Source organism: Molossus molossus, unplaced genomic scaffold (assembly GCF_014108415.1).
Source record: "Molossus molossus isolate mMolMol1 unplaced genomic scaffold, mMolMol1.p scaffold_m16_p_12, whole genome shotgun sequence".
Taxonomy (NCBI): domain Eukaryota; kingdom Metazoa; phylum Chordata; class Mammalia; order Chiroptera; family Molossidae; genus Molossus; species Molossus molossus.
In genome coordinates this window covers 7,471,759-7,489,214 of record NW_023425347.1, presented here as the reverse complement: position 1 = coordinate 7,489,214, position 17,456 = coordinate 7,471,759, and the positions used below count along the sequence as shown (strand labels likewise).

The window sequence follows — 17,456 nt, the reverse complement described above, 5'->3', positions numbered from 1 at the left end:
TAACTCTGAAAAGGGAGCAGCTTGATTTCTGTAAAGTTTAGATTCACTTTTATAACTGGACAAGAAATTTTTGAAAATGCCAAAAAATTTAAATGTTGGCATCTCTCACACACTTTCCAAATTCATCATTAACTTCAAGTGTGCTCACTTTCAAGGTTACTAAGCAGCCTCAGTGATGAGATAGATTGAAAATAATTAAATACAATTGGGGCATTTGAGGGAATTTCACTTGAGGAATTGTAACTAGACATTATTTTCGCCTGGTATCAGTTTTAAAAACTCTGAAGGACTCTGCATGCCTCTCTGGATTAAAAGTGATAGAACTAATTGAATAATTAATTAAATGGATGGTGGTGTTTTGGGATTCTTAGGACATATTCCTAGAAGTGGGATCGTGGGGTCAAATGGTAGTTTTATTTTTTATTTTTTGAGGAAACTACACACTGTCTTCCATAGTGGCCGCACCAGTCTGCATTCCCACCAGCAGTGTACTAGAGTCCCCTTTTCTCCACACCCTCGCCAACACTTGTTTGATGATTTGTTGATGGTGGCCATTCTGGCAGGTATGAGGTAATACCTCATTGCCATTTTAATTTGCATCTCTCTGATGATTAGTGACATTGAGCATTTTTTCTATATCTCTTGGCCATCTGTATGTCCTCTTTGGAGAGGTGTCTATTCAGGTTCTCTGCCCCCCTCCCCCCCTTTTAAAGAAAGTTTATTCTATAGTTGGGTGAAGTAGTTATTATTATTATTATTTTCTTTTTATCCTCATCCCGGGATATTTTTCCCTTTATCTTCAGATAGAGTGGGAGGGAGGGACAGAGAAGGAGAAAGACAGAAACATCAGTGTGAGAGAGACACATCAACTGGTGTCTCCCGCATGACCAGGACCAGGGCCGGGGACAAACCACAACAAAGGTATGTGTCCTTGGCCGGAATTGAACCCAAGACTTTTTGGTCCTTGGGCCGATGCTCCAACCACTGGGTCAAACTGTCCAGGGCCATTTTTTTATTGGATTGTTTGTCTTTCTTTTGTTGAGTTGTATGAGTACTTTCTATATTTTGGAAATTAACCCCTTATTCAATGTATCATTGGTAAATATGTTCTCCCACACAGTGGGTTCCCTTTCATTTTGATGATGGTTTCTTTTGCTGGGCAGAAGGTTTTTAGTTTATAACTAATAATAACTAATTTATTTATAACTAATTTATTTAGTTATTGTTTTGTTCCTCTTGCCCTATGTAATGTATTGGTAAAGTCTATCACATGAGATTTCTGAGATTTTGCTGCCTACAATTTCTTCTAGGATTTTTATGATTTTATACCTTACATTTAAGTCTTTTATTCACTTTGACTTTATTCTTGTATACTAATCAGAAAGAATATGTGCACCCCTATGTTCATAACAGCTTTATTTACAATAGTTAAGATCTGGAAACAACTCAAGTGCCCATCAGTAGATGAGTGGATAAAAAAGCTGTGGTATGTGTACACAGTGGAATACTACGCAGCTATTAAAAAGAAGGCTCTCTTACCCTTTGAGACAGCATGAAGGAACCTGGAGATGATTATGTTAAGCGAAATAAGCCTGTCAGAGAAAGACAAATATCACATGATCTCACTTATATGTGGAATCTAATGAACAAAATAAACTGATGAGTAAAACAGAACCAGAGGCATGGAAACATAGAACAGACTGACAAATCTCAGAGGGAAGGGGGTCTGGAGCAGGAAGAGGTTAACCAAAAAATTTATATGCATATATGCATTGCCCAAGGACACAGACAACAGGGTGGTGAAGGCCTGGGGTGGAGCGGGAACCAGATGGAGGGGGTCAATGGAGGAATAAAATGGGGTTCATCTGTAATACTCTCAACAGTAAATACATTTTTAAAAAGAAAATGGATCGTGGATGGTGGGAGGCAGGTTTCTCACTGATGAAGTGGGAGAGTTAGAGTAAAGACATTTGACAAACACTTGTCCAACCAAGTGATCGAGGTCAATAGCATGTACTCTTGATATGATGTAATGATGTGATGAGAATGGCACTTCATCTTTATGTTCTTCTTTCTAAAAGCTCATAATCCCTGTCTAACTGTGAGGAAAATATCAGACATCCCAAATGAGAAATCATTCTACAGAATATCTGACCAGCACTCTGTCAGGTCACAGAAAACAAGACAAGTCTGAGAAACCATCACAGCCAAGAGGAGCCTAAGGAAACATGAGGACTAAATGTAATGCGGTATCCTGACTGGAATCCCCGATTATAAAAAGAACATTAGGTAAAAACTGAGAATATATAAATAAATTATGGCCTTCAGTTAATAATGTATCAATATCGATTCATTAGTTGTGGCAAATATACCATATCAATATAAGATGTTAACAATAGGGGTAACTGTACTCTCTTTGCAACTTTTCTGTAAATTGAAAACTATTCTAAAATATAAAGTTTATTTTAAAAAGATGGAGAAAAACATATCAACTAAAAACAGAGTAATATTAGGTTTAGTAATATTAGGTTTTTGCAGTAAAGCAAAAACAAAATAAAATACAACAAATATAAATTAGAAGCAAAGAAATAAAACTGTTCTCATTTGCAAATGACACAATTGTCTATTTGAAAATTCTTTAAAAAGTGAACCTATTTGAACTAATAAATGAATTTAACAATGTCACAAGACACAAAGTCCACATGCAAAAATTTAACCACATTTTCATATGGTAACAATAAACATATGCAAAACAAAATTAAATGTATAATACTATTACAATTACACCAAAGAAAATTATGTATTTAAGTATAAATCTAATAAATCATGTACAGGATCTATATGTTGAAAATTACAAAGTGCTGATGAAAAAAATGAAAGGAAATCTAAAAAAATGAAGAGACATACACTGTAAATTGGAAAACTTGACATAGTAAATAGGACTCCCCAATTATCTATAGGGTTAGCACAATTTCTATCAAAATCTCAGCAAGGATTTTTGTATACATAAACCAGCTTATTTTAAAATTTATTTGAAATGGAAATGATATAGAATAGCTAAAATAATTGTGAGAAAGAAAAAGAGGGTGGGAGAAGTTACTCTACACTCACAATAAGTGTTAAGGTTTATTGTTGAGCTACAGTAACCAAGACAGTGTGGTACTGGTGGAGGGAAACGGGTCAGTGGCATGCAGAGAAGAGAACTCAGAAATGGACCCATACAAGTATGTCTAACTAATCTTTGAAAAATGTGCAAAAGTAATTTAATGTAGGAAGCTTTTTTAATAAATGGTGCTGAAACAATTGGACATCCATAGGCAAACAAACAAGACCAAAAAAACCCACCTTGACCTAAATCTCACATCTTATGAAAACATTAACTCAAAATGAATCATAAACTTACAAGTAAAATGTAAAACTATAAAACTTAGAAACAGAAATATTTAGGACCTAGCACTAGATGAAGAATTTTTAGACTTAACACCAAAAGCATAATCCATAAAAGGAAAAATTGACAAATTGGACCTCATCAAAGTTAAATTTTTTTTCTCTATGAAATAATTTGTAAAGAAAATGAAAAGACAAGCTACAGACTGGGTTAAAATATTTAAGAGTTACACATCCTACAAAGGACTTGTATCAAGAATATACAGCCCTGGCCAGTTTGGCTCAGCAGTTGAGCATCGGCCTGTGGACCAGAGAGTCCAAGCTCCCAAGTCTCTCCACAGAGTTTTAGTCCAGTCTGCCTTCTGTCTACTGAAGCCCAAGGTGAGTGGCTGTAGCTAATTTAGTGCTCTGTCCCGGCCCTCTGTGCTGTGGAGCTGGCTTGGGATTTTAACCCTAAGGGAAGCTGCTTGCAGCCAAAATAGCTGCTATTTGTGGGATCTCAGCCTGTCCTCTCATGCCTTCACAGTACCCACCAGGCTCGATTTAGTGTCATCTTTCTGTCCCTGGTTATACGCATCCTCTCCAGCTGCTTTTCTTTTGGTTTTCCCCGATGAGTTGTCTTCATTTTAGTTGTAAGTCCAGTTTCATCTTGGGAGATGGTCTGTGCAGCTTCCATTCACTCTGCCACCATTTTGGAATCCATCAACAATGCTAGATATTAAACTATACTACAAAGCCACTGTAATTAAAACTGTCTGGTACTGGCACATGAATAGGCATATAGATCAATGGGACAGAACAAAACACAAGAAATTGACCAAAGCTATTATGCACAATTAACATTCAACAAAGGAAGCAAGAGCATATAATGGAGTACGACAGTTTCTTCAATAAACTGTGTTAGGAAAATTGGACATGCAAAATTGAAACTAGACCACCAATTTACATCATAAACAAGAATAAACTGAAAATGGTAAAGACTTAAATATAACTCATGAAACCATAAATATCCTAGAAGAAAATATAGGCAGCAAAATCTCAGGTATTAGACATAGCAGAATTTTCACTGATACAGTGCATAGGTCAAGAGAAAAAAAGGAAAAAAGTAATAAATGGGACTACATCTAACTAAAAAGCTTCTGCACAGGAGAAGAAATTAGCGTCAAAATGAAAAAGGAAGGTGGTGGAAGCAGTGGGGATGATGCCAGTTGGGAAAAAAGTGACATCTGCAATCCTTTCAACAATAAAGATTAATTTAAAAAAATAAAATATGTAAGAATTTGAAAATAAGCACAAACCTTATAATATGGCAGATGAATATTTTCTACTAAGGTCTAAATAATTAGAAATTAACAATGAACTAAATAAGGCATTGCTGGTTACATGTGCAATTTATGTAGCTAATTTGTATTTTGTATATGATATAAAATTTTTAAAACTGTTTTAAAAGGCATTTATAATGATGCCAAAAATGTTTAAATACCTAGTAATAAATCTAATGAAAGATCCTAAAAACTTCTATAGAGAGAGAAATTAACAAAACTTTAAATAAATGGAGAGCTATAGCATGGTCATGATTAATTATTGTAAATATGTCAATTATCATACATAATTAATGAAATTTTAGTTTTTTTAAAAACAGGTGTTTTGTTTTGATTTTGGTGAAACATGGCAAATGGTTCTAATACTTATATGATAAGGTAAAAGGCCAAAAATATCCAAAACAATCTTAAAGAACCAGATGAAAGGACATGCTTAATAGAATAATAATTTATGCTAAAGCTGCAGAAATAAGATAAAGTGGGTTCTGGTACAAAGACGGTTAGAAATGGAACAAAACAGAGAGCCCAGGAATATGAACGCTGCTTTGTGATGCGCGATCATTACCCCAGTTTGCTCAAAACAGCCTGTTTATGTCTCTTGTTCTATTGCAATTATCAGCAGTGCCTTCTTCTACTCTCATAATTTAATCAATTGAGTAATCAATCATACGGCCATCATGTTTCTGAGAAATGTGGTACTTCAAAGTTGGAAGTGAAGGGAGGAAACATTCAATAACTTGTTCTGGAACATTTGGGAACCCACATGGAAAAATATTAAAGTTGATTTTTGCATTAAACTTAAACAAGGTGTATTATGAAAGCAAAACAATAAAGGTTTTAGAAGATAATATAAGAATATATTTTCAAGTACTTGAGAAGGGAGTGATTTCTTAACAGTTACCACACAAACACACACTCACACACACATTTTTTTGTTAGATTTATTCCTAGGCATTGGGACTTTTTTCATGGAAATTGAACCAAGTGAATGAAATTTAAGAACTTCACTAGTGCCCTGGCCGGTTTGGCTCAGCGGTTAGAGCGTGGGCCTGTAGTCCAGAGAGACCCGGGTTCGCTTCCCACTGAAGGCACGAACCTTGGTTGCAGTCTGTCCCCAGACCTGGTTGGGTCATGCAGGTGGCAACCACTTGATGTGTCCCTTTCATGTCGATTTTTTTCTCTCTCTCTCTTCCTCCTACTCTATCTGAATAAAAAAATGGAAAAATGTCCTCGGGTGAGGATATAAATAAATAAATAAAAGAACTTCACTACTGCCCGGCCACAGTGGCTCAGTGGTTGAGTGTGGACCCATGGACTAAGAGGTCACTGGTTTGATTCCCAGTCAGGGCACATGCTCAGGTTGTGGGCCAAATCCCCAGTGGGGACCATGCAAGAGGTAGCCAATCAATGTTCTCTCTCATCGATGTTTCTCTTTCCCTCTCTCTCTAAAATCAATATCTTAAAAAAGAAAAAGTAAAAATAATTTCAATTCTACAAAAACAGATCATTAGGGGAATGACAAGGCAGCCTCAGGACAGTTGATGTAGGCCAGCACCCCAAAAGGGGTAACATCTGAGAGAATGTCCCCAAAGGCAGGCCTCCAATTCTACAGCCTTTCCCACTTTGTTGGCTCCCAAGTGTGGACCCTCAGAAAGAAGACCTGCTAGAATGGGCTTCCAATGGCTGACTGGGCTCAAATTTAAAACTGAGAACAAGAACAAAATACCTAGGGCCTAGCAGTCATTTTTACACAAGGGCCTCACTACTGGCCTCCCACACTGGACTGCCTGCCTGCACCTTGTTCCTGCAGCTGAGCCAGCCCCTGCAGAGGAGTTCCTGGAATCCCATTTCAACCAGTGGGACTGAGGCTGTCCCCATGCAATTGGAGTGTGCACCTATAGCCTCATCAGCATTTTCACTAACCAATCAGAGCCGCTCCATTCTGACCAATCGCACAGTGATTTTTGGAGCAGTCAAGCTGTAAGGTTGTAGATCTTCCTCTGCCTGAGGATGGATCAATTAGAGATAAGCAGTAGTGACTCCTCACTACATAAGGCAGGTTCTTTCTGGCTCTGGGAGCCACTTTCCCTTTGCCCCAAGCCTGTGTTTCCTGAAGAAACAGAAGACACTGGACTGGAGCAGAACGGAGCAGAGCCCGCTGGCTGCCAGAGCGGACCACCTTGCACAGCTGATTTATATGTGAGCTGTAACACTACTGAGCTGTTGACAGCAGGGCTGTTCTCACCCTGTGCTGTATCACAACTGAATTGTTTGACTGAACAAAATCTCCTGCTTCCCCACACCGGAAATAGGGATTCCTTTCGGTGTTGTATTGATGCCGGTGATCATCAGCTGACAGACTGATTCTGTTTTCTTATCCTCCAGGTCCCCACACCCCCTACCCCATCACAGAAACAAAGAAAAACCAGAATTTGGAGTATATAGATGAGATTCAGAAGGGGCTAGTTTGCCCCATAACAGGTGACACATTATGTCACCTCATGTCATTCACACTTAGGCAAGAACGAGGCCATCAGGTTTTTGCCTGAGATGTCAGGTTGCCTAGATTCAAAATGCTGCAAATCTCCTGAGGGCCAAAGCAGGGAGTCCACCCTCATCTGACTTCTACATGACAATACCCAGAGCCAAGGAAGTTACATAGGGGGAGGGTCCATTGTGTGCCCGCCCCGTTTCCCACCCATCCACCATTGCACAGCCCCTCCCAATGACAAGGCATCTGCCTTCCTCTTCCGCCACTACCTGAGGACACTGCTTGCTCTGCCCTCTGTGCCAGACTCAGGCTCCCGCCCAGGCAGCAAGCAGCAGGTAAGGCCGGGCATGGGGCCCGTTAGGAAAGTGGGACTGAGCGGGCCAGCAGGGGAGGGCGGCCCAGGGGCTGGATCTGTGACCGGCTTGCGCCCTGAAACTCTTTGGCCTTCCATTGCCGGGGGTCACCTCAGCAGCTGCTGGTTCCCTGGGAGGGCTCCTTGTGCTACCCACCTGAGCCTCACGGGCCCCAGCCTCATGCCCCTGAGGCGACCCTTGATCCCCCCCCCCCCCCCCCCGACACACACACTCCCTGAGCCCCAGTTCAGACAGGCCTGCCAGGGAGGGAAGTGAGAGCTTTGTGGCTGAAACCAGAGCTGAAGCCTGAGATGGGAATATTTTCCTTCCTTCGGAAACTCCCTTCCGCCCACAGCTGTTTGTGACAGATTCTAGGAAGCCCCAGAAGAATCACTTCTCATTGCTGCAGAGGGAGGGAGGGAGGGAGGGACCCTAGAGATTCCTTTCCGAGGACAACAGTAATAATTCAATGTATAACACGGGAAGCAAACAGCACAAGTAGTTCTTCCTGGCCAGTATGTGGGAAACGAAGGCTCTGAGAGGAGTCAGGGTTCCTAAGGGGGCTGCTGAGCTGAGGTGGAGGCCTGGTCACCCTCACCCCCAGGGCGTGTCACAGAGGATGCTTGTCACCTTCCCCAGGTGGGCTGCACCATCTGACCCTGGGACCTGTGCTGAATTCTCATACTCTCTTATCCTCCACCAGATATGACACTTGGGATCCTTAGCCTCTCTAAAATTTAGCAACTGAATCCTGAGAATGAAGATAATTATGTTACTTTACTGGAATTTCCTTTAATGGATAGTGGTGGCTATGATTTTCTAATACAAACATTCTTGTTTCAGGTAAAGGGTGGGAAGTGGGTGTGCTCCCAAACTTGGTAGGAAAGGGCCAGTCCTGGCTGCTATGTCTGCCAGGTCGGGGCCCTTTAGTATACCTGGGTCCTGCACCTGGGTCTCTGATGGCTCCTTGGCGTGTTCATCTAGTTCCCACCTTTGTGCTCATGACAGTGTTCTTGCCCTCTCGAAAGAAACTTACAAGTTCCAGGGTGTTTCAGGGTGAGGAAGACATGGAGAAATTTCATTGCCTAATTTCCTGGGGTGCATGGGCCTCTGTTCTGTGTTGCAGCCCTCACCATGGAGCAGCTAAGTGTGGCAAACACCCGGTTTGCACTGGACCTCTTCCGCACCCTGAATGAGAAGAACCCTGCTGGAAACATCTTCATCTCTCCCATCAGCATTTCATCCGCGCTGGCCATGGTCTTTCTGGGGGCCAGAGGCACTACTGCCGCACAGATGTCCAAGGTCAGCAGAAACAAACAAAGTAGTCTGGTTCCCGGCGAGTCTGCACTAAAGTGTTGTGCTTTGAGCTTTCACAGGATATTTAAAAAACCGTATTCTGTGTCCCACAGCCATATGTTATGAGGCCAGACTTTCAGAAAAGCCTCATGAACAATTCCTTTTTATGGAGGCTTTCATTCATGACTGAGTTTTTATTGAGCATATGCTGTGTGCCAGGCACAGTTTTTAGTTTGTGAAGAAAGCTGCCCAAACCCCTGTCGTGTGCTGTTTCTATTCCAGTGGGCAAACCTTTGACAGCATCTCCTCCTGGATGAAGACAGTTCAGTTTCTGCTTTGCATGTGACCCGCCACTCATAAATAATGCCCGTCTATATTTTACGCACAAAAGGGCATGTAGGGAAGGCACCACACTGGAGAAGGTGGTGGTGTCACCTTCTTGAGGGAACAGGTGACCCTGTGATTTGTACCCTGAGGCCGAGCCCTGGGCTGGCACCAAGTGCCTGTGTGGGCAGCAGGGCCCTGCACGGAGAGGAGACAGGTGAGGTGTGGCATCTGCAGGGACAGAACCAAGCCTCGGTTGGTGTGGCAGGTCACTCTTACAGCAGGAGCAGAAGCTATGCCCAGCCTTCCACCTGGCCCTAATGGGCATGGAGGGCACTTCTGTGCTGTGTTCTTTGTTTAATTCTGAGAGGGGAACTGGGCTTTCCTTGGAAGCAGGGGAAAGAAGTCCCAAAAGTGAAGGTCTTCTCACCTACCGGTCAGATTACCTGGTGCCTGTAACTGGGGATGGCCCAGCCCTGGTTTCCACTTATCGACCTGATCCAGCCGCAAAGCTTCTATTTCTGTAATTTCTGAAAAACCAACCATATTGATCACTACCGACATGAAAGCATTTTTAAGTTTTCCAAAATCCACCCTTTATTTTCACCCCTGGTACTAATTGTTTGCTCCTTCCAGGGTAATATCAGCCTCTATTATGAGGTTGTTCCAGGGACTATATTACGTCAGCAAAAAATAATTTTAAGGGTTCCCCCCATATTTCCATTAGAGTAGATGAATCAGCCCTGGCCGGGTTGGTTCAGCGGTTAGAGTGTCAGCCCACAGACGAGAGAAGCCAGGGTTCAGTTCCCACTAAGGACACGTACCTTGGTTGCAGTTTGTCCCTGGCCCTAGTTGGGGTTGTGTGGGTGGCAGCCACTCGATGTGTCTCTCTCACATTGATGTTTCTCTCACTCTCTTCCTCTCTCTTGCTCTGTCTGAGGATAAATGCAAAAATGTCCTGGGGTGAGGATAAAAAATGGTAGATGAATCATGGCAACTGTGCAAACATGGCACAGATCGGTGAGTGACTGGACTTTGTGCATTGTGTGGTGTGTTCTTTGTGTGCTGAAATAAGCAACCAGCCCAGGCCTCATAAATCCATAAAGGGATGCTAGATTTGTAACTTGGAAAATAAACTTTTACCGAATGTGAAATTTATAGATGTTATTTTTAAATGAGTTACCGGTGCTGATAGTGTGAGTTTAAACTGCTCATGTTGTAGTATCTCTGTGTTCCTGCAGAGGTGAGCGTTCTTTTTTTAAAATACGTAGGCCACATTCTTAAAAAAAATTTTTTTCCTTTATTGATTTTAGAAAAAGAGAAGTAGTTAGAGGAAGCGAGAGATAGAACCATCGATGAGAGAGAACATCGATTGGGTGCCTCCTGCATGCCCCCCACTAGGGATCTGGCCCACAACCTGGGCCTGTGCCCCGACTGGGAATCGAACTGGTGACCTGTTGGTGCATGGGTCAACGCTCAACCACTGAGCCACACTGGCCAGACAGGTGAGGGTTCTTTTTTTTTTTTTAAAAAAGCATACTTCTCTAAATATTTATTAATTAACCATTCATATTTGTGTACCTATATAACAAAAAGTGACATGCAAACCTCTTCTAATACAATTATTATGTCTCAGTAAGCTATACATTTTGGATTCTCTTTTTTTTTCCTTCCAATGAAAAGGTAATAAAGTATTGGGAATTACTTGAAAGGGTGAGAATTATCAATCATTAATACCAAGAACACATTAATTTAATTTGATAGAAGCAAATGCCAAGGCGACCGGTTCAAAGTAAGTGGTTACAGCACGGATATTTTCTTTGTTTTAGACTCTTCATTTTGATGCGGTTAAGGAGATTCATTCAGGATTTCAGAGTCTGAATGCTGACATCAACAAGCGTGGAGCTCCCTACGTTCTGAAACTTGCTAACAGGTTATACGGAGAAAAAAGCTACAATTTCCTCCCTGTAAGTACTTCACGTTCATGTTCTTAACCTCACTGGACCATGTGGACACTTTTCAGCATACCAAGTGAGAAGTCAGATTTTGAAAAAATAAACATTCAGAAAAATGATGCATATTTAAAACATGAGAGGATTCCCATTAATTGATACGATTTCATTGTATGGTTTTCACAGGGCAAGATTGACCCTGGCTGTTTGATCAAAGCAAGAGTGAATTCCATAATTCAGTTCCAAGAACAATCAGTATATACTTATATAGGAAAATGTTAGTGAAATGTTAGTGAGAATAGGTACCTTTTATACACCAACAAACTACTGAACTATACCTTTAAAAGTGGTTCAGATGGTAAGTTTAATGTTATGTGTCTTTTACTATAATGCAAAAAAGTATAAGGGTTAGAAATTTTTGTTACAATGAAATTTATGCCTTTTAGAACAATTTCTATTGCTTCCAAGAATTTTGGAAACCCATTTCTGCATGTAGTAGGAGTTATCCGTGACATTTGGTTCCTTGCTTTTCAAACAGGAGTTCTTAGCTGCAACTCGGACGGCGTACGGCGCTGACCTGGCGAGTGTGGACTTCCAGCGCGCCTCTGAAGGTGCCAGACGCGTGATCAACGAGTGGGTCAAAGGGCAGACAGAAGGTAAGAGAGTGGGCCCCACGCACTCATTGACCTGGTCCTTCTTGTCCTCCCTCCACCTTCCCACCTTCAGGTGACCCCCGACCCTTTCCTCTGCCTCATCCTGGCCCTGGGGTCAGCTCTGCCCCTGCCCAGCGCCACACAGCTGTCCACTGAGGAAACTCCTCAAAGTGGAAACTTACACACGGTTTCGCTGAAGCAGCTGAACTTTCTCCCCATAAGTTCACAAATCTACAATTTAAGATTAAACCTAACATTGAATGTGGAGTCACAAGGATAAAGCTTTGAGGAAAACCTGGCCTGGCCCCAATCACGGGAAAGAATATTGTCACACTTGTGGCACAAAGTGCCGTGGCAGGAATACCCGGCACACACCCTGTGGGACGCGCTCAGGGCGGCGGGGGGACTGGCCGTGCCCCGCGGTCCCCTCAGCTCTCTCTGCCCCACTGAAGGAAGGGCCGAGGACCAGCTGACCCGCCTCCCCTGCCCGGCTCTTCATGCCCGCTGTGGGCACAGGGGGACTCGTGTTGCAGTGGAGTCACGGTCCTACCCGCTGCGTGTGTGTTAACACCTTCTGTGAGAGTAGCTTCCACCTGGAGGATTCGCACAAGTGATGTATTTACTAGTGCCCGGAATCCTTTTCACTAAGGAATACTTCTGTGCCTGAAAAGAATGGCCATTCACTGAAGTAGGCTTGTTGTTTCTCACACACTGCAAAGAAGTTTCCTGTTTTAGCCCTTAGACCCTTTGTGGTTTATTTAAAGTCCAAACATCCTGGAGGGGCTTTCCTAACTTAACATGTTCAAGGAAATTAAGTAAAAAGTATGTATTTGCATCCCATTGATATGTGAGTTGTTTTTTTGAGCTTGCTTTATCTTTCAGGGAAAATTCCTGAATTGCTGGCTACAGGCATGGTTGATAACATGACTAAACTGGTGCTGGTTAATGCCATCTATTTCAAAGGAAGTTGGCAGGAGAAATTCAGTGAAAAGGCCACGACCGATGCGCCCTTCAGATTGAATAAGGTGAGGGATGCAATTATAAAATTACTCTTTGCTCTAAAGAATGCAGATAAACCCTGGCCAGTTTGACTCAGTGGTTAGAGTGTCGGCCTGCGGTCCAGAGAGACCCGGGTTCGGTTCTCGCTAAGGGTGCGTACCTCGGTTGCAGTTTGTCCCCGGCCCTGGTTGGTTGTGTGGGTGGCAGCCACTCGATGTGGCCCTTTCACATCGATGTTTCTCTTTCCCTCTCTTACTTTCTCTCCCTTCCATTCTATCTGAACAAAAAATGGAAAAATGTCCTTGGATGAGGATAAAAAATAAAAATAAAAAAGAATGCAGATAATAATGAGAGTGACTTGTCTTCTCAACTGTCCAGAAAGACACAAAAACAGTGAAAATGATGTATCAGAAGAAGGAATTTCCATATGGCCGCATCAGGGAGCTTAAGTGCCGTGTGCTGGAACTGCCTTACCAAGGCGGGGAGCTCAGCATGGTCATCCTGCTGCCAGATGACATCGAGGACGAGGCCACGGGTCTGAAGCAGGTGAGGGCTCCTGGGCTCAGGCCTCGTGTTCCTTCTGACACAGCGATGCTGCCTGTGTGTATGTCCTGTGGTAGGTCCTTGTCATGATGTTACTGGACTTTCCTTCCCAAACTGTGTCATCCCTTTGAGATTTCTTCCATCAATGTTTGCTACTCTGAAGCCCTACGTTTAGGTTTTCAGCTCCTGTTGGTGCACAGCTGTGGTGGGGACATCTAACGATCTATATTATTGAACATGGGTCAGTGGCAGCTCATGGAAACTCACTTAAGGGAACTTTAGAGAAAAGTGCAGTAAAGTTAGAAGTGTTTTGTCAAAAGAAATTTTTAAAATTAAAAAACCCACAACTTTAGTCCGGCTGGTGGTGCTCAGTGATTGAGCATTGACCCAAGTACCAAGAAGTCACTGGATCGATTCCGGGTCAGAGTAGATGCCCAGATTGTGGGCCAAATCCTCAGTGTGGGGCATGCAGGAGGCAGCCCATCGATGTTCTCTCTCATTCATGTTTCTATCTCTCTGTTTCTCTTCCTCTCTCTCTAAAATTAACAAAAACAAAAGCAACCCAAAATATTCATAGTATATAGTTTCATCTTGTATGAAATCCTGTTGTTACACTGGTCATTCTCATCGTAATTCATATAGATTATGGGTTACATTTCTAAGAGATACATGGTAGAAAAGACTCATATGACTCATGAGCTTGAAAGCTAAGCCTATTTTGTAATATAAACTTTGTATGTCATTTCTATTTCATTTAATTTAAAGGTGATGACATTTCCTGCTAGGCTAGGACTAGGAAAAACTGTGAAGATTATTGTTTTCCTTTAGTGTGTCTAGGCTGCTCTGTGGTTTTTCTCTGTGTTCTCCCTAACCACACTTGTTAGCCGGAAGGGGTCTAATATTGGCCATTTGCATGTATAAAGCATGTATTAATATCAGTGTGTTTCTTTTTTTTTTTTTTAATCCTCACCCGAGGATATTTTTCCAAATATCTTCAGATAGAGAGTGAGAGGAGAGAGAGAGAGAGAAACAGAAACAGAAACATCGATGCGAGAGGGACACATCAACTGGTTACCTCCCGGGAGACCCTGACCAGGGCTGGGGGTGAACTGCAACACAGGTACACACCCTCGGCCAAAATCAAACCCGTGATTCTGTTTCGGCCTGACCAGGGCTGGGGGTGAACTGCAACACAGGTACACACCCTCGGCCAAAATCAAACCCGTGATTCTGTTCCGTGGGCCGACATTCTTTTTTTTTTTTATCCTCATCCGAGGACATTTTTCGATATTTTGTTCAGATAGAGTGAGAGGGAGAGAGAGAGAGAGAAACATCGACGTGAAAGTGACAACATCGAGTGGTTGCCACCCACACGACCCAACCAGGGCTGGGGACAAACTGCAACCAAGGTACGTGCCCTTAGCGGGAACCGAACCTGGGTCTCTCCGGACCGCAGGCCGACACTCTAACCGCTGAGCCAAACCGGCCAGGGCAGTGTGTTTCTCATTTCTGAATATGTCTCTTCTTTGATTATAAAAAGAAATTCTAGCCCCATTAAAGGGATAATCAGTATCAGTAGGACAAGTGGAATGATGGTTCCATTCTGGTCCATAGTAGTAGTAACAATAGTAATGATAATAGCTGACATTTTTGTGGCACTAAGTATGTGCCAAGTGCTTCGTATACATTAACTTATTTAATGCTCACAACAATGCTATAAAGTAGGCACTATAATTACACTGCCCCCACCTGTAATTTTAGATCAGGAACTTAGCCCTTTTCTATTTATACCTAGGAGCAAATCTATTAAATTTCTTCAGCACTAATCACAGTGATTAGAAGAGTCCAGAATAAATAGAGTGGAATAAATGGAAGAAAACTTTTAAATTTTCCTTTCACCAATCAACCAGTTAAAGTAATAACATCTAGCCCTGGCCGGTTGGGCTCAGCGGTTGGAGCATCAACCTGCGGACCGGAGAGTCCTGGGTTTGGTTCCCACTAGGAGCATGTACTAAAAAAATAAAAAACAAATTAAGTAATAACATCTGCTGTGGCTGTTCCAGTACTCCAGTGTGGCAGGGTTTCGGACGGCCTGGATGGGTGGGCTGGTGGGTGGATAGATGTTTGATGGATTCAATGTCCAAAGTCCCTGTTACTTGGACTTTTGATGACTTGGAATACAGCTCTGGTATCTTATTACCAATTGCTGTAAGGAAATGGAATCTGTTTTGGCACAAAACATGAAGGAAACGAATTAGCAACTGATATAATGAGTCCATTCATTTAAAAAATGCCTTATTACCTTGCTTATATGAAATTTTCTCACCTCTACTTTTCCCCATGCTCATTCCAGATCGAGGAACAGCTGACTTTGGAAAAACTGCATGAGTGGACCAAACCCGAGAGGCTGCATCTCACTGAAGTCAATGTCCACCTGCCCAGGTTCAAGCTGGAAGACAGCTACAACCTCAACTCTCCCCTGGCCCGCCTGGGTGTAGAGGATCTCTTTAATAGCAAGGCTGATCTGTCTGGCATGTCAGGAGCCAGAGATCTTTTTGTATCACAAATTGTCCACAAGTCTTTTGTAGAAGTGAATGAGGAGGGAACAGAGGCGGCGGCTGCCACTGCACTCATTGTAATTGGTTGCTCCATGTCTATGCCAGAGGAACATTTTGTGGTTGACCATCCGTTCATTTTCTTCATTCGACACAACCCCTCAACTAACATCCTCTTCTTAGGCAGACTTGCTTCCCCTTAGAGTCTGTGGAAATACAAGACCAAGCTCAGGGCTTCACTACCCCCACTTTCAATGGTGATAGTTTTTATATAGCTTTAGCAATAAAACTCCATCTCAAAACAAATTTTTTATTTGCTCTCAGGCCAGCTCTGTTGGCTGTCTATACCCATGAACTTTGGCAGGGGTATCAATTTTCCTTTTTTATATTGAAAATTTTCTGTGATTGCTTTTTAATGCATCACTCAGATGTGGAGATTCTTCGATATGGTAATCTGTGGAACTGCCATACTCCCTGGTAGCCTTGCAGAAGTAAAATGTTACAATCAGTTTCAGAGATACTTCTGGAAGAAATACTAGAGAGACACTCTGATTGTTGAAGAGAGGCTTAAAAACTTACTCAATTGAAATATAGGAGAGCAGACTGTTAACGGTAAGATTATGAAGACAGATTTGCCTTGGCCAGTGTTTCTGACCCTTTGTTCGACAGGATTTGTATTCCATTAGAGCTTTTTTTTTTTTTTAAAGCTATTATAGAGCTACTTGGTAATAATTTTCCTTTTTTATTTTCCTTTAACCCACCTGATATGTAGTTTGTGTGTGATTGCAAGGAGTCGAGAAGTTGGTGTCTTATCATAAAAGATGCCAAGAAACTGGAAAAAGGAAAATGTAGGAGAGACTGTTAAGCAGAAATGAGGGGCAGAGATCTCACTGTTAACCAGCTGCTTCTGTGTTTTCTGAAAAAGTCTCTTGTCTTCCATCATCAGATACATGTTATAGCAATGGGATGGCTTCTGCAGTGCTGGATGTGGGGGAGGGAGCTCTTTAATTAATATAAACCTTTGTTTATATATAAACCTTCGTATATATATACCAATATACTCCTTGGAATCTGTCCTGAAATGCTACATTTTCTTATTTCCACAAAGCTGATGGGATGACTAATAAAGTTTCCTAAGGTTCTGCTAGCCAGACTAATCTTAGTACTCTTCTTGTTTCTACCCGATCTCAAAAAATAGGACTATACTAGGGCTCATGGACTGACAGTACTGACATCCATGATGGTAGTGGGTGACTCCATGGAATAAAAAGAATATTTTAACAAGTCTTCTGTTGGCAAGCTTTCCTTCCTATTCTTAAAATACTATCACATAACATATTCTAGGTTCTCTTAGCTGTAGAAAAATAAGAAAAGCAATATCACTGCATTCTGTGATTCTTCTACTTGGGCTCCATATCCTAAAATCTCATCAGGGATTTAGAGTAAATTATGCTAAGTAGAAACTGAATTTCAGGGTCCAAGCAACTCTGCTCAAATCCTTCCTTTTATCTATGATGGAACAAGCCCATGAACTACAAACTGTTGAAGAGGCTTTTCCCAATCCAAAAGAGATAAATAAAA

General features: G+C 42.0%; 1 protein-coding gene across 1 annotated transcript; it reads left to right on the top strand.

The window, feature by feature from the left end:
• Positions 1–7,441: 7,441 nt before the first annotated feature.
• On the top strand, positions 7,442–17,180 carry LOC118627092 (leukocyte elastase inhibitor-like). Its single transcript, XM_036257263.1, has 7 exons — positions 7,442–7,535; positions 8,680–8,855; positions 11,003–11,140; positions 11,664–11,781; positions 12,661–12,803; positions 13,156–13,323; positions 15,674–17,180. Exons 2-7 carry the CDS (start codon positions 8,688–8,690, stop codon positions 16,076–16,078), a joined length of 1,140 nt encoding a protein of 379 aa, XP_036113156.1. The 5' UTR covers positions 7,442–7,535; positions 8,680–8,687; the 3' UTR covers positions 16,079–17,180.
• Positions 17,181–17,456: the final 276 nt, after the last annotated feature.

Excerpts from the sequence above, each read along its gene's own strand:
- LOC118627092 (XM_036257263.1), top strand. The coding sequence starts at position 8,688 with ATGGAGCAGCTAAGTGTGGCAAACACCCGGTTTGCACTGGACCTCTTC. Across the intron at positions 8,856-11,002 it reads CTGCCGCACAGATGTCCAAG|ACTCTTCATTTTGATGCGGT; the intron begins GTCAGCAGAAAC and ends TCTTTGTTTTAG. Across the intron at positions 11,782-12,660 it reads GGTCAAAGGGCAGACAGAAG|GGAAAATTCCTGAATTGCTG; the intron begins GTAAGAGAGTGG and ends TTTATCTTTCAG.